General features: G+C 45.7%; 1 protein-coding gene across 2 annotated transcripts; it reads left to right on the top strand.

Annotated features, from left to right (window-relative positions):
• Nucleotides 1-5,382: 5,382 nt before the first annotated feature.
• S100A10 (S100 calcium binding protein A10) lies at nucleotides 5,383-16,017 on the top strand. 2 transcript variants are annotated; one of them, XM_066262133.1, is made up of 4 exons: nucleotides 5,418-5,536; nucleotides 10,097-10,353; nucleotides 12,382-12,524; nucleotides 15,717-16,017. In XM_066262133.1, exons 3-4 carry the CDS (start codon nucleotides 12,393-12,395, stop codon nucleotides 15,876-15,878), a joined length of 294 nt encoding a protein of 97 aa, XP_066118230.1. In that variant the 5' UTR covers nucleotides 5,418-5,536; nucleotides 10,097-10,353; nucleotides 12,382-12,392; the 3' UTR covers nucleotides 15,879-16,017. The 2 variants fall into 2 exon arrangements, with proteins under 2 accessions (XP_066118229.1, XP_066118230.1); XM_066262132.1 differs by lacking the exon at nucleotides 10,097-10,353 and having other exon boundaries at nucleotides 5,383-5,536.
• Nucleotides 16,018-16,421: the final 404 nt, after the last annotated feature.

A 16,421-nucleotide genomic window follows, 5' to 3' on the forward strand; every position in this document is an offset into this window, starting at 1 on the left:
TTCCCTAGCAACATGCTCTAGCAACTGGGACTTTCACTTTTGCCCTGGCAAGCGGGTCACAGACTCTCCCAAGTGCCTTCTCTCAAAAGAAGGTACCCATTGTTAGGGTTAAATTAGCCCCTATAAAACTCATATTCCCCTCACCAAAACATTTTGTAAAGACAGTTAATTTGTTTGCTATACTCTCTCTTAACAACTAGCTGCCTGGCCTTCATTTTGAAATGTAGCAAAAGTTTACCTTCACAAAAATGTCTTTAAAAGTTTGCATTGGAGAGGAACCTGGCCATTAGGGTAGTTTTAAATCACAATAGCTGTTTGTGAAAGCAGGCTCACAGACTCAGGCCTCCAGCTATTACTGAGAGACTGACCTCTTGGCTGTCTTCAGGATTTATCAAGGACACTAAGTCTGTGCTACATCAAAGAACTTGCGTCTCTGTAGCAGAATTCCCCTTGTTAAGTCAGTAACTAAGGCCACAAGAACCCCAGTATGCTAATCTAAGCTTGCCCAGGTGTACAAACCACCATGCCAGCAAATTCCCTTTATCTAATGCCCCTTTCCACAGCTTGGAACTGACACTCTTTGGTCTCAGTCCTCTTGCCCCCAAGCGATTTTTTTTTTTTTTTCTGAAGATGGAAACGGGGAGAGACAGTCAGACAGACTCCCGCATGCACCCGACCGGGATCCACCCGGCACGCCCACCAGGGGCAACGCTCTGCCCACCAGGGGGCGATGCTCTGCCCCTCCGGGGCGTCGCTCTGCTGCGACCAGAGCCACTCTAGCGCCTGGGGCAGAGGCCAAGGAGCCATCCCCAGCGCCCGGGCCATCTTTGCTTCAATGGAGCCTTGGCTGCGGGAGGGGAAGAGAGAGACAGAGAGGAAGGGGGGGGGGGGTGGAGGAGCAAATGGGCGCTTCTCCTATGTGCCCTGACCGGGAATCGAACCCGGGTCCCCCCCCCCCATGCCAGGCCGACGCTCTACCGCTGAGCCAACCGGCCAGGGCCGCCCCCAAGCGACTTTAAAAATAAAATTTCCTTTTGGAACACACCAGCCTCATGTTTTCAGTTCGTCCTGCAGTTTCTGCCTTTTACCCATCATATTATATTTGGACTTTTTTTTCCTTCACCTCCCCCCAAAAAACAATAATGTGATTATTTTAGCATTTGGTGTTTGGGGCTTATTAAGAAATATTACCCTGTATGCTATTGGCTTGTGAAATTATTAGAATTCCCAAGGCAAATCTATGCTAAATAAATTGCTGGCAGAGAACTTTTGCTCCCTCAAAGGGGGAACAAAACAAGTACATAAAGTCAGAAAAAGCTGTTTGAGGGCAGGAATAGTGTTCATCCTGCTAACCATTTTCACCACTGTGTCCTCAGCTCTTAGCACAGTGTTCAGAGACCAAGGTAACCTTCCATCTGTGGCATCACAGCCTCAAGAGCCTGGGAGTCTGGCTGGAAAGCTAGAGAAGACAGGAGAGAGGCCACAGTGTAGTTGAATCATTATTTGTTGAATGAGGGGGGGAAATGAGTCACTAAATGAACATTCATACTCTTGATAATTATTTAATGACATGAAAATGGTAAAAAATAAAGTACTATGGACAAATTATAATATACTATAAATTTGTAATCAATGTGATCAGAATTTAAGAATCACATCAAAAGCAAAAAAATTAAATGTACTTATTTTTAACAAATTTTAGCACTTCAGCCCTTTACTAAATAACTATCACCCAACCCACCAATGGATTTAATAGCAGTTGTCACAATGGCTATTGTTTGCTAATTCAGGCTTATACGTGATAAATTTTCGACGGGTGGAGAAGCTTCTGAGTCCTTTCTTCCTACTGGTTGCACCTGGAACTTTTCCTTTGGTGCCCACTTTTTTAATGAGCAAGTTTTATGTTTGACTAAAGGGAGAGATAGGCTGGTTCCAAATCTGTTGCTTGAACTCACTTTTCTTAATTCCCTTTAGGGAACAAATACAAGAATACCATCTAGGTTCAATTATTTTTAAAATGCCCCTAAATCCCCAAATTACATAACTATACATATTTTTTTCTTTTCTTTTTTTTTTTAACTTTTTTTTTACTTTTTCTTTTCTGAAGCTGGAAACGGGGAGAGACAGTCAGACAGACTCTCGCATGTGCTCGACCGGGATCCACCCAGCACGCCCACCGGGGCGGGGGGCGATGCTCTGCCCCGACCAGAGCCACTCTAGCACCTGGGGCAGAGGCCAAGGAGCCATCCCCAGTGCCTGGGCCATCTTTGCTCCAATGGAGCCTTGGCTGCGGGAGGGGAAGAGAGAGACAGAGAGGAAGGAGGGGGGTGGAGAAGCAAATGGGTGCTTCTCCTATGTGCCCTGGCCGGGAATCGAACCCGGGTCCCCCCCCCCCCACATGCCAGGCCGACGCTCTACCGCTGAGCCAACCGGCCAGGGCCTCTTTTCTTTTTTAAGTGAGGGAAGGGGAGATAGTGAGACAGACTCCTGCATGTACCCCAATGGGATCCACTGGCAATCCCGGTAAGTGGCAATACTCAAGTACTGAGCTATTTTTAGTGCCTGAGACTGACAGCACTCAGACCAACCAAGCCATTCTCAGTGCCCAGGACCACACTGGAACCAATTGATCCACTGTATGTGGTAGGGGAGGAGGGAGAGAAGGGGGGGGGAAGAAGCAGATGGTTGCTTCTCCTGTGTGCTATGACCATGAATTGAACCCTGGACATCCATAATCAAGCCGATGCTCTATCTACTGAGCCACTGGTCAGAGTCACAAATATATATTATCTATGCATAAAATGACTAGAAGGATATGCATAAAAGTATTTATTGTTGGTTCATGCATTTACAAATAATTTTGGCACCAGAGAAAGCCCAAATCCAAGGGAGCTTCTTTCTCCTCAGTTCTTGCCATGCTCATGAGAATGACAGCATTCAAGGAAAGCAAGCATTTTATTAAGCAAAGCTATACACTTGGCATGAGGCACAAATGGACAAACTCAGCTAGCCTGAGCACCCTTCCTGTTGGGGTCTTAGGAGTTATATATTCTTAGTTTCAAGGCTTTGTTTCCCTGTTATCAGATCTAACATATAGGGCTTCAAAGCTCTCCTTCCTTGCTATTGGGATGAATATACAGTGTTTTGAGGCCTTCTGGACATCTGGTGATTTTGTTTTGGCAGACCTTAAGACTCCTGACTCCCTGCTTTACTGGGTGATATAAACCCCCTTTTATTCTCCCCTCCCCTTTTCCTGCCCTGATAACTGCCTATCCTACCAACAATTTTATTTTTGTTCTCTTACAAAAATTATTATTTTTATTTATTTATTCATTTTAGAGAAGAGAGACAGAAAGACAGAGAAGGGGGAAGGAGCAGGAAGCATCAATTCCCATATGTGCCTTGACCAGGCAAGCCCAGGGTTTTGAACCTGTGACCTCAGAGTTCCAGGTTGATGCTTGATCCTGGAACTGCACCACCACAGGTCAGGCCTATTTTCGTTCTTATACATTGCTAATTTTCCAAAACTTCTACAATAAGAATTTAACTTTTTTTCACATCAGATTTAAAAGTCATGGTAAGTGGCATTGTTATTTTAAAAACATGTATCAAGCCTGACCAGGCGGTGGCGCAGTGGATAGAGCGTTGGACTGGGATGCCAAGGACCCAGGTTCGAGACCCCGAGGTTGCCAATATGAGCACGGACTCATCTGGCTTGAGCAAAATAAAAAATGCTCACCAGCTTAGACCCAAGGTCGCTGGCTCAAGCAAGGGGTTACTCGGTCTGCTGAAGGCCCGCGGTCAAGGCACATATGAGAAAGCAATCAATGAACAACTAAGGTGTCGCAACGAAAAACTGATGATTGATGCTTCTCATCTCTCTTCGTTCCTGTCTGTCTCTATCTATCCCACTCTCTGACTCTCTTTGTCCCTGTAAAGAAAAAAAAAATTCAAAATTAAAAACATGTATCAAATTTGCTTCCTCCAGGGAACTGTTTTGTGACCACACCAAAGGAACTTGGAGGTCCCTCCTCAACCTTTTCATGGTGTTCTCTCATGTTCTTTACCATTCACCAAATTTATGGATTTTAACTGTGATTTTAATTGTTTATCTTCCAACAAGACTGAGAGCTCTTTGAGGGGAGAGATTTTCATCTCTGAACCCCCAGGGCCTAGAACATACACTAAGCATTCCTAAAGGTTTGTGATCCAAATGAAGAAATCACATAAGGAGTATGCAGGTTCATGTGTTCTTATTCTAAAGCCAGGTGTATCTTCCCTGGAACTAAAGGGATATAGGATTTTTTTTCACTCTAACTGTGACTGGGGCCCAGGGAAGAACTTGGGAAGTATACAGTAAATTTTTGAAGAACTGCTCCCCAGAACAGTCAACACCAGGCTTGCAGGAATGAGAGCTGTGATCCAAGTGGGGTTTCCCTGGCAAGAGCCAAGATTAGTCACATGGTGGCACTTGAAGGATTCCCCTGAATCTGCTCATTCTTTTGGGATCACTCAGGCCTCTCAGGACCTCCCTTGGGAACAAAGGAAAACCCAGGACTTGAGACTGGGCCTCTTTTCACCAACAGCTGCAGGTAGTTTGCTTTTAACCATAAACCACAATTAAAATAAACGGAGGGGTGCGCGCGAGGGGAGGGGGCGGGGGGGGGGTACGCATAAGCTTAATAAACATTTAGGTTTTTTTTTTTAATTTCTTCCAGAAATTTCTTCTAAAGGGCGTTGAGGCCCTTACAGGTCAATTTCAGGACCAAAAAAAAAGTAGGCTTTGAAATGTAGGTTTTAACAGTACCAACTACAACTGTAGCTGAACTATCTACCCAGTGAAGCCACACACTCTGAGAGGGGTAAATCTCTTTCAGCAAAGGGTTTGTAACGCCCCTGGAGCTGAGTAGCACCACAGCACCCTGCCCGCCGCCGCCGCCCCGCGGGCACACAGGACTCCGCTTCGCGGGGTGCCCGCGGACCCGGGGCGCAGGCCGCGGGGACTACCAGGACTGATTTCCTACGGCCAAATCGTTAGGATTCCACGTGCCCCTCCCTGCAGTGTTATCTACAGTAGAAATAACTCCAGGCCTGTAGGGAACCGAAGAGCCCCGAGTGTCTGGTTCCCGGCCAGCGCGCCCCACCCGCAAGGCCGCTGGATTCTTTGATTTCCTCACTCACTCTAAAAGCAAACCCGAGAGGAAAGGCAGGGCCGAGGGTGGGGATGTCCCTAAATATTCACGAGTATTCGTGTAGGATGAGTTTACGATAACACTATCCCTAGGGGCGGGTGAAGGCCAGGAGTGAGGTCCCTCCACACGCTCCAGACCGGGAGGGTGTCAGCGCGGTGCCCGGGGTGCGGTGGGGGCCGGAGCAGGAAGAGGCGGGAGGAGAAGGGGTGGGGTGAGCCAGGCCCGGCACCCGCCCAGGCTCCTCCTGCCTCCCCCCACCCCCACCTACTAAGGCGCCCAGCCCACGGCGCTCCGCTCACTGGCCTCGCGTCCCAACGAGCGATTCAGCCGAGCCTCCGGCCAAGGTGAGTTCCTCCCTCCGCTCCCCCGCCACCCCCTGCCCCGGACCCAGCGCCCAGGGAAAGCCCCTCATCGGCGCCCACGGGCCAGGCTTAGCGGGAGAGGGGTGGGTCACAGCGCCAGGTGGGTGGTATGTCCCATCGCCGAGCTCTGGCCACACCCAGGCCAGGCGAGCAGCGCCCTGGCGCGACCACTGCTGAGATAGATACTCGTAGACCGGAGGGGGGCATTGTCCCTTATTACTGGACTTGGCTGTTTGTACCCTGGGATCTGCCCTTTCCTCCCTTTCTGATTCTTTCTTCACTCCCACTTGCCTACATTTTGACTAGTCTTCCCAGTTATACGAACCCCAGCTTCTGGCCCCCTCTGCCCTGGCAGCGTGTTTCTTTGTAAGCTCCAGCTGCAGGCTGACCTCTGTCCAGCTGTTCTAGCCTCCTCCCTACTGGATGGCCCGAGCTAGCTGAGGGCAGATTGAGGTTGGCTGGGGAGGGCTGGGCAGGTTGGCAGCTGGCTACCCTCCCTAAAAGACACTCCTCAGTCGCTGGCCCAGATGCTTCAGGTTGGGCTTCCTGTTGTTTGTCCGCTAGGCAAGAAGGTTCATAACTGCTGAGACAAGGAGGTCGATTTCATTTCTTTATAAGGCAGTGTTGCAGGAAGGTTGGCAGGGGACTATGTTAAGTGACTTGTCAAATGAATGGGTTCCCCTCTTGCTACTTCAATTAAACATAAAACGAAAAAGAAAGGGGAAGAGCATGCTTGATGAAGGACTTTTCAACACAGATTAATCAGGCCCAATGCAATGAGAAAGAGATAAATGTGCTGGGTACCTGACCACACTTGAACTTGGCCAAAGGGATGGCACTTCCTCCAGCCCTGGATACTGCACTCTCCAGCCTCAGCTGGGCTCCACCTAACTGAAATCCAGACTCTGCCTTGTTGGTTGGGGGTGGTGAAGAATGCAGAGGGCTGTAGGCCAGGCTCTGTACATCTTTAGGCCAGACTCTGGAATACATTAAGCCCATTCACCACCACCCCTCCCTCCGTGGGGAGCTGAGAGCATTCTGCAGGGCGTGGTTAGCACAAAGGCCTCCTGGATTTTCTTAGTGGAGGGCTGTGACTCAGCTGTGAGACCATGTGGGTGTGGCCCTGATGGTTCTAGCTACTCCGCAGTTGGTTTGGACTGAACACTCCCTGAAGAGAAAGGGGAACTGTGCCATCTTAGAGGGCATTTTCCAAGAGGAAGTGAGTCACACCAGGACTGGCCAGCAATCTGAAGAAGAGGTTTCTTGACTGAACTGTGGGTGAGGGCAGCAATTAGATTGGCAAGGCCATTGAGAGATCACTGCTGTATTATCTACCTATGCCTGCTGATTTGCTGCCTCAGCTTTGCTGGAGAGGTAGTCCTTCACATTAAGAGTTTTACGGTTTCTCCAGAGCCTCTGACCCCAAAGCTTGAGTTTTGGCCTGCAGCAGTGGATTTTCATATCCTGTGCTTTAGGAGAGGCCAAACTCATGGAAACACCCTATCAGTAATCTTTGCCTCCAACATGTTTCAGCAAATTGCAAAAGATAATGCTAGGGGTTGGGGCAGGAATGAATTCATGTAACTCATTTGATATTTCATCGTCAACCTGCTCCCACAGATTCCTGTCCAGTTTCTATTTAATCATGTCTTCTAAATGGTACATACCTTCCTCAACAGCCCAAAATTACCTTCTTCCTCATGGTCTTTGAGCTAGGATTTGGAGTTTCTTTTTCTTATTTCAGTTCCTCAAATTTTCTTGAGAGTCCCCTGGGCACAGAGCGCCCTGCTTTCTAGGTGATGGATGCTTTACCCTGACGTTTCCTGCATACCACATCAGATGAGCCCTTTTCTCCCCTCTCTGGTTTCTAGCCAGCCTCTCAAGCAGCAACCCCACTAAAACCAGGCCTTGGCCTGGGTGCAGCTGAGACTGAGTGCCTCCGTGCTTTTCACTGACAGTTCAAAAAATGTGGCTTTTTTTTAAGAGTGCTACCCACTTGTTATGCCTTTGCCAACAGTCCAATCTTTTAAAGTTAGGGAAAACAATGGAATCCTTTCAGGGTTATAATATATAAGCTAGCACTCAGTGCTGGGAAAGCTGGACTGAAGTTTTAGGATATTTCTTAAGCTTCTTATTTTTCTGAAGACTCAACAATTTAGGAATATCACATCAAAAGCAAAAACAATGAATTTACTTATTTTTAACAATTTTCAGCACCTCCTAGCCCATCACTAAGTACCACCCAACCCACCAAGGGATTTAATAGCAATTGTCACAATGGCTGTTGTCTGCCAATTCAGGCTGATGCCTGACAATTCTTCAAGGAAAAGTGGATGTACACCAAGAAGTATAGAGGGGTAGAGAGGCTTCTGCAGACTTTCCTCCTGTTGGATTGCACCTAGAGTTTTTCCTTTGTTACCCACGTTTTTAGTGGGCAAGTTTTACGTTCAGTGAAAGGTGGGAGAAACAGCCCGGATCCAGAGCCATTGCCTCAAATAATTTTTTCTTAATTTCCTTTGGGGATCAATTCAAGAATGCTTTCTGGATTCAATTTTTTAAAAATTTCTTTTCGAAATCTCTGAAGCAAAAGGAAGAAAATCTCAAACACATTTTAAATAACAGATGTTTGTTTTTACCAACACTCTGCCAATTATATCCTGGGTGGTCCGTAAGACAACTTCGGAATGGATGTGCAAAGTAAATCAAATTCTTACTCGTTAGAAGGGTCCTTTTTGAAATTACAGCCCAGGTCTGGGCTTGGGTCCAGAACAAACATTTGGGATTGCTTAGGAGCAGGCACTTTTATAAGGAGGTCTCCTGCTTCCTTGCTATTCCTACTAGATTCAAAATGGACATTATTATCAATTTTATTCTTACTGATTATTAAGTAGGCTCTACCTTATAGCTCAGGGTGCTAGCTACTAGGATCCTGCTCAAGGGGCCCAGAATCCGGTGGGGAAAGAAACAAGCACAATTAACTAGAGTTTATGACACATGTTTAAATAGTATGCTGTTAGCAAGTGTCTCTGACACATGACCAGGATATGCAAAGTGTGGGAGATCCGAAAAATGGAAAATTGAATTCCCACCACTGTTGCTACATTTGTGGAGTCCAGAATTCTTTTTCTGTAGAGAAAACTACACAGAGAAAGAGTATGGACTTCCGAGCCTCCACTCTTAAGACTTAATGCCCAGGCAAACAAGAGATATGCAGGCATTAGAATTAAATGATTCAATAAAAAATGAGTGAACAATGAGGCAGTTAAATCCCATGGAACTCACAATGAGAAAGCAGAGCTGGAGGAGCATGAAATAGAAGGTGAGATGGACCAAAATACAAAAAATCCCGCAAGAGTAAGAAGAGAAAGAGAAGTCTTGTCAAGGTCTGACCGGACCTGTTCAGCAGGACGCATATTTTTTCCTCGGCTTACGGAATGTGCTTTCCTCTGTACTCCACTGTTCCATTCATAGGTGGCCCCTTTCTGGCCCCTTTCCCGGCTCTGCCCAGCTCTCCCGTCCTCCTGCTGAGCTTGAGCTACAAGGTTTTCAGCCCAGACCTGGGTGATCACACCTGCCAAGGGGATTGTTTGATTCATTCAGTCATTTAACAAACACTTATTTAGTGTTTCGTGGATAGAACAGAATAATTCACAGTTCTTATCCCAGAGGAACTGAAATCGAAGATAGAGAGGTAAAGAGATGAACAAATAAAATGGAACTAGTGTTTCAGGTACAGCAGTAGGTTGTCTGGGCGCAGAGAGGACACTGCTGCCTCTTAGCCCCGGGCCCAAGGCCCTCCAGTGAAAAGTGTACCCAACCTAGAAGCAAGAGTTCCACCCCCGCCCTGGCATGGAGCCTGTGGGGAGGCGGGGGAATGGGAACCCCAGGTTCAAGTGCCTGAACTTGGGCAAGCAACGGTCAGCACCGCAGTCAGCACCGCCCAGGCAGGCCCCACCCATGAAGGGAGGGCTGGCAGCTCTGACTCAGTGGGGCAACCAGTGCTCTTAGAGAAGAGCTGCATGATCCATCCACCATCAAGAGAACAATTCAATCATAACATTTCCCCCCTCTCCCCCATCTTACTGTGAAACCAGTGCACTGACTACCCCAAAACTGAGTAACTGGGCAGTGCCCCTCTGGGGCCTGGCTTACTGAGGAGACACGATGGGCATCTCATCTGTTTTTCAGAGCTATTTGCAACTTCACTGCCTTGTACCTCCTGGCTAGCCTTTGTTCTGCATTATTAATGCAAATCTAAAACAAATAGTTAGCTGGCTGTGACAGTCACAACCCATTTGCTGAATAAAACAGGAGGGAAAGAGGAGAAAGGGAGTCCAGTGGGGCAGGGTTATGGCTTCAGAGAGGAAAGCTCTGTCACCTCATGCTGAGCATGACCTGAGACCTGAATATTCACTACGGAAGACTGGCCTCACTGTCTTGAAGGAGATAGTCAAGGCCAAATTTCCTCAGCTTACAACCTGTTTTTCTTAGAAGTTCCTCAGCCTGGTTCCTATTTCAGGAGTCCTTCCTCTGTCTTTGCAGGGCACTTTCCTTCTGCTCTGCCCAGTGCAGAAAGGGAGCGAGGCATCCCACAACCAGTTCCAATTTCTGAGATCTTTGGGAATTTGTTGTGAAGTGCTCTGCTGCCCTGAGCTCGGGCACAGGTATTTTTAAACCTCTGGCAACCAACTCCTTTCCTGAGTTATTTCAGAACTGGAGTGGGAGCCCACAGCCTTCTCCCATTTGTGACTCACTCAGCTGAGTTCTCTTAAGTTGCTGGCCTTCCAGAGCCAATCCAGGTAAGGCTGATCCATAGAGTCATATAGGAGATGGCAAGGAGCCAGCCCCGACCTATGTAGGAAGAGAGGGAAAAGGGATGTATGTGGGTCCCGTGGAATTCATCTCCCAGTGGACTTTGAGCATTAATGTGCTACTCTCTCCAAGAGAACTGCCTTCCAGATGAATCATGTCAGTTTCTGGTTTATAGCACTCTTTAGAGTAGCACATTCTTTGGCATGTTGGTTCCTGAACTTCTCTGGGGATTAGTGGGTAGAATTTACTATCCTTAAGTGTAATTGCTTAGTCCTCACGTTTACCAACTCCACCTTCTCTGTAAAAGACAGCATTTTGCAGGGATCCCAAACTCGCGGCCGTGCGGCCCGCCCACCAATTTTGTGTGGCCCGCAGACTAATCAAACTTCGTGGATTAATCTGCGGGCCAGTCTGCGGACTGCACAAAATTGGTGGGCGGGCCGCGAGTTTGAGACCCCTGAAGGGGATCTGTTTTGAAAAGGCATCTGTCAGCAGCAGAAACCAGATGGAAAGCATGTGTCCTGTTGCTATTGGCAATCCCCAGCAGAGGAAGGGGCTAGCCTCTCCTTCAACCTGTGCCCAAAACCTATTCTTGTGTTTTGTGTTGTTGTTGTTTGTTATTTTAGGGAATGATCTCCATTCAAATTCAAGTGTCTCCTATCTAGTAGTGATTTTGCTTGTTAGCCAGAGCTGCTCTATTCAGGCCAAAGCATTCCTTCAAATTAAAATCCTTTAATTTGCTAAAATCCTTTGAGCTTCTGTCAAGTACTAAGCACTGGGGCTTGGTGAGACATATACCTCCAGATCATTATACCTGAATATAATCTGACATGTTTCCTTTCTTTCTTTAAAACTCTTCATGATGTAAAGCTCTTGCTCTCCCACTGCACCCAGACTGTGAAAGTAACCCTTCTGTCTTTCCTGCCCAAAATATATCATGTTCCCAAAGGGGTCAAGCTGTACTGTTACTTCTTCTCAGGGTAGCTTTTATTCAGGTAGGACAACAGCATTTACTACCAAATATGCAAATAAATGTCTTTAGTAAAGAATATATACCCAGCAGACAGAATTCATTTGCAAGCAGATTTCTAACTCCTAGAATTAGACTAGGTTTAACTGAACCAGGTTAGCCAGCTAGGCTTGCAGGGCTAAGTTTTCATACTCACCAGGCTTGACTGTGGGTTGTTAGTATTCCACCATATCTAAGAGTCCCATTTACCAGCGCCAAGAGAAACGATGACTCATCTGTTTTTTCGATAGCTGCTGTCAGTTAAAAAGAGGGATACTGATCTTGCTTTTCCAAATGATTAGAGGTTTTATTTTTCATGAGGCGATTAATACAGAATTAGCAGGCAACTAGATAAATCCTTCAATCAGAGCACCAATACCTACGGTGCCTATTTCCTTCAGCAGGAGTCCCAAAACCAGGGGTGAATTGGTTCTTGGATTTATTGAATTTTTTAGCTGGAAAGAATCAAATTGATGATCTAATCATCCTCCTTCCAATTACTCTAAAAAAACTGGCAATACATGTAGCACTTTTAATAAATTATTATTGTTGTTTTATTATTGATTTTTAGAGGGGGGAAAGAGGGAGAAGCATCAACTCGTAGTTGCTTCACTTTAGTTGTTCATCGATTGTATCTCTTAAGTGCCTTGACCAGGGAGTCTCAAGCCAAGCTAGTGACCTTTGGGCTCAAGCCAACAACCATGGGACTGTGGGTTGTTGAAAAGCAAGATCGGTATCCCTCTTTTTAACTGACAGCAGCTATCGAAAAAACAGATGAGTCATCATTTCTCTTGGTGCTGGTAAATGGGACTCTTAGATATGGTGGAATACTAACAACCCACAGTCAATGATCCCGCACTCAAGCTAGCAAGCCCAAGCTGAGCCGATAACCTCGGGGTTTTTCACTGAGGGCCTCAGCGTTCCACTGCTCCACCACCAGTCAGGCACATGTAGCTGTAAAGTTAATGTAAACTGTTTCTTTACACCCTTTAATATGTTTTAATAGACCTCACCAAAATGCCGTCTCAAATGGAACATGCCATGGAAACCATGATGTTCACGTTTCATAAATTTGCTGGGGATAAAGGCTACTTAACAAAGGAGGACCTGAGAGTACTCATGGAAAAGGAGTTCCCTGGCTTTTTGGAAGTAAGTATTGAAAGGCTCAAAAGAAACAGACGTGCAATTCAATGCTTCTAGGTCCAGTTCCTTTCTCTTCTTTCCATTCCTTCTCTGTGGAAGTCACTTCTACAAAGGTGTTTGCATTCACTTATTTATTAAACTTCAAGTGTCTACTGTTTGTAAGATACTGTAGGGCAGGCGACCTCAAACTACGGCCCCGCGGGCCGCAATGCGGCCCCCTGAGGCCATTTATCAAGCCCCCACTGCACTTCTGGAAGGGGCACCTCTTTCACTGGTGGTCAGTGAGAGGACCACTGTATTTGGCAGCCCTCCAATGGTCTGAGGGACAGTGAACTGGCCCCCTGTGTAAAAAGTTTGGAGACCCCTGCGGGGAAACAGAAGGTAAAGAAGACCCAGCCCCTGCCCTCAAGGAGCTTATAATTGGGAGATACAATAAGACTGTTCACATATAAACATACGAGGTGTTTGTTAGAATGAATCCAGCCTGACCTGTGGTGGCACGATGGATAAAGCATCGACCTGGAATGCTGAGGTCACCAGTTCAAAACCCAGGGCTTGCATGGTCAAGGCACATACGAGAAGCAACTATGAGTTGATGTTTTCTGTAGTCCCCCTCCCTCTTTCTCTCTCTCTCGCTCCTCTCTCTTAAAAAAAAAAAAAAAAAGTCCATCTGGAATCACCTGCATCTATTGAAACTGAGTTGCAGGAAAGGCCTTTCACAAGAGTCACCAACAAGGCCGCTCAGGTTCATAAACCTGGTATTGGAGATGCCACATCCTGGACACATTCATTTTATACAACTTAAATCTTCCTTCTTAAATTCCTTCAAATAGAGGTGCTTCAAAATATTTTCCAACTCTAATCTAAAGAAATGCTATTAAGCATTTGCTAAATGGATCCAGGCATCACTCCAGAAATAACTGCTTTTCATATTGAAAGATGAGAACACAGGAGCATAGCTCGAGTTTATACTTCCCCTTCACTAGACTGAGGGATCGTGAAGACTCTGTCATCAGCACAGACACATCACTTGGCATTAGGCTGCAAGGCACAGCTTTCCTTTTACATTGGAGGCACTCGAGATAGATGTTGCATTTCACTGAAGGTGAAACATTGTTTGACAAAATATTAGATGGATATACAAGTCCTTCTTTCCCTTCCACAACTGGAGTCACTTAAAAAGATCGTTACTGTGCCTGGTGTAGAATAATGCATTAGCCTCTAAAGAGTGAAGGGGCATGATAGTAGAAAGCTGGGTCCTCTTGTCATCCTCCTGGACAGTACCAAATTAGTCAAGCCCAGGGTTTTGTAGTACACTATGATTTACATGTCAATACCAGTTAAATAAACAGATATAAATAGCCTAACTAGTCTCTTAGTTCTGCAGTTACCACAGTCCTATCTCAAAATGAGTAAGAATATACTGCTACTCTGCATTTGCATGGCCATATGATATAGCCCCAGACCAGGAAGGAGTTAGTTAACACTGGGCACATTGCTTCAGATTGTGAGTCCTCGGTTTCCTCCTCTGTAAAATGAGAGGGCTGGATGTAATTATCTCCAGGGTCACTTTCACTTTCTGTGATTTCTTCCAGGCAACCATAAAATGCCAGGACAGAATATGTTTACTATAAGCCCTCCCATCACATGAACAAAGGCATTCTTGGTACACTAAATATTCGTTAGTCGTGTTGTTGCACAGTTAGAAGCCAGATGAATATCACATGAGACAAACCTTTTCTCCCTAAAGGCTTTCTGGTATGAGAAGCATCGAGGATGTATGTAGCAGAGTACTGAACATGGCAGTGTAATTTATTCCAGGCATGGGGTCATAATTCCAGGCACACCCACACGCACTGCATCAACAGTATTTTATTTCTAAAGTTGACTCATTCTGTCATCCTAATTTTACTCCTGACCACAGCCAGGAAGCTGAGGGTGAGGCCAGAATGAACTGAAACGCACCAAACGCAGAGGTGGCTGCATAGAGCAGGTTTTAGTTGTTTGCGGCCCTTGTGTAGGAAATGCTGCTGTTTTACCTTAAGGGATTTTGTGGTACAATTTGTAAACATCCAGCACTCTTGAGACACTGAAAATCAGTTCCCTGTCATGTATACAATCAATGGAATTCATAAATACTTTACTTGAGCCGTTCTGTACTTCTAAAAGATCGTATTTCCCTGCTTGATGGCATGGATCCTATAGGAGAGACCACGCTTTCTCACTATGAAAAGGAGTGATCAAGCCAGTCACCACAGGAGCAAGATGAAAGAAAAAGCAAAAAGCATCTTGCCTGCCCACCTCAGTTCCACATATTCATAGCAGACACTGAAAGTCATGGGGAGTCTCTGACTCCATCACACATACTCCTTTTGACAGAATCCAGCTCAGGGTATAGGATAGCATAGAATTTACCAACTCATTAAGATTGGAAGTGATGTTAGAGACACTCTGGTCCAACCTCTTCCATTCACTGTTGATACACAAAGGCTCACTACGTGTGACTTACTCAAGTTATATTAATAATATAATATGGAGCCACACGAGCTTGCGCCCTTGCCGCCTATATGCCGAGAAATTAAGAGAAATGAGGGCAATCTACCTGTCAAACCTAACACACCCCATGGCATCATTAGCACCTCTGAAATCCAAAGAACGATGATCTGAAACGTACTCCCTAAATAATCTTATGAGATCTTTTCTGAGAGTTTTGTTTTTAAAGGATTTATCAGGAATAAAAGTGTGTTAAGAGAATGAAGTTTAAACTACAAAACGGACAGTTTTGGGTGGTTCATAGGCAGAATCTTGTGATCTTAATAATTGTGGGAAGAGTTGAACTGGAAGCAAAGCAGGTCAGAAGGTTATGCTGGTTCTATCTGGCAAGAGCAATGGATTTAATTACGAGGACTGGGTCTACCTTCTCTGGCACAGAACAGGCCATTTCTAAGGTCCCTATAAATCATACAAAAAAAAAATGCCACAGAAACTTCTTTCCTAGTTTGAAATAAATACCAATTGACTGAAATGCTCCCTCAAGGCAGCAAAACTCATTTAGATGACCTCTGAAAATCACCTGTGACCTAAAACAAGAATTAAGATCACTGAAAGATTATATACACTGTTGTCAGCAGTGCAAATCAGAGAAGCTAGTTATTGTAACCACAACCTGATATTTCTGGCCTTTGTTCTTTTTTTCAGAATCAGAAAGACCCTCTGGCTGTAGACAAAATAATGAAGGACCTGGACCAGTGCCGAGACGGCCGAGTGGGCTTCCAGAGCTTCTTCTCACTAATCGCTGGGCTCACCATCGCATGCAATGACTATTTTGTAGTACACATGAAGCAGAAGGGGAAGAAGTAGGCAGTGCTGAGCAGTTCCTTCCACCCTGATGAGAGTTCTCCCAATGAGTCCCTTAAAAAAAATCTCTGCCCCCCCCAGCTTCCCCCTGTATAAGGATTTCATGAGCAGATTGGGACCCCTAGAAAATGTATAAATAAAATCCCACTCCCATTCGACAAGAGAAAGAAAAGCCAACTAAAGCCAGATAAGCTTTTGATTTTTATATTGCTTGCATCCTCTTGCCCTCAATAAACAAATGTCTTTTTTAGTTCCTAATTTGTCACAGAATGTTTGTTACTCCTTCAGAAATGTTTGTTCCTTGCTTCATTTCAATAAAATAAAACAAAAATCCAAAGGCTTTGGGCACTTGGCAGAGCTCTTGCCACAGAACCAACAAAAGGAGAGCACACCCTGCACCCTGGCCTGGAGTCTAACTCCCCTCCCATAGCTGTGTCTAGCCAAAGGACCAACACGCCAAGGATGAAGAGAAAGCACTTCAGGAATTTAGACTAATTTTATAATTACTGAGCATAGTTAAATCGGTGCCTTTCCAACCAGCACTTT

This window comes from Saccopteryx bilineata, chromosome 2 (assembly GCF_036850765.1).
Source record: "Saccopteryx bilineata isolate mSacBil1 chromosome 2, mSacBil1_pri_phased_curated, whole genome shotgun sequence".
In the NCBI taxonomy this organism is placed as follows: Eukaryota; Metazoa; Chordata; class Mammalia; order Chiroptera; family Emballonuridae; genus Saccopteryx; species Saccopteryx bilineata.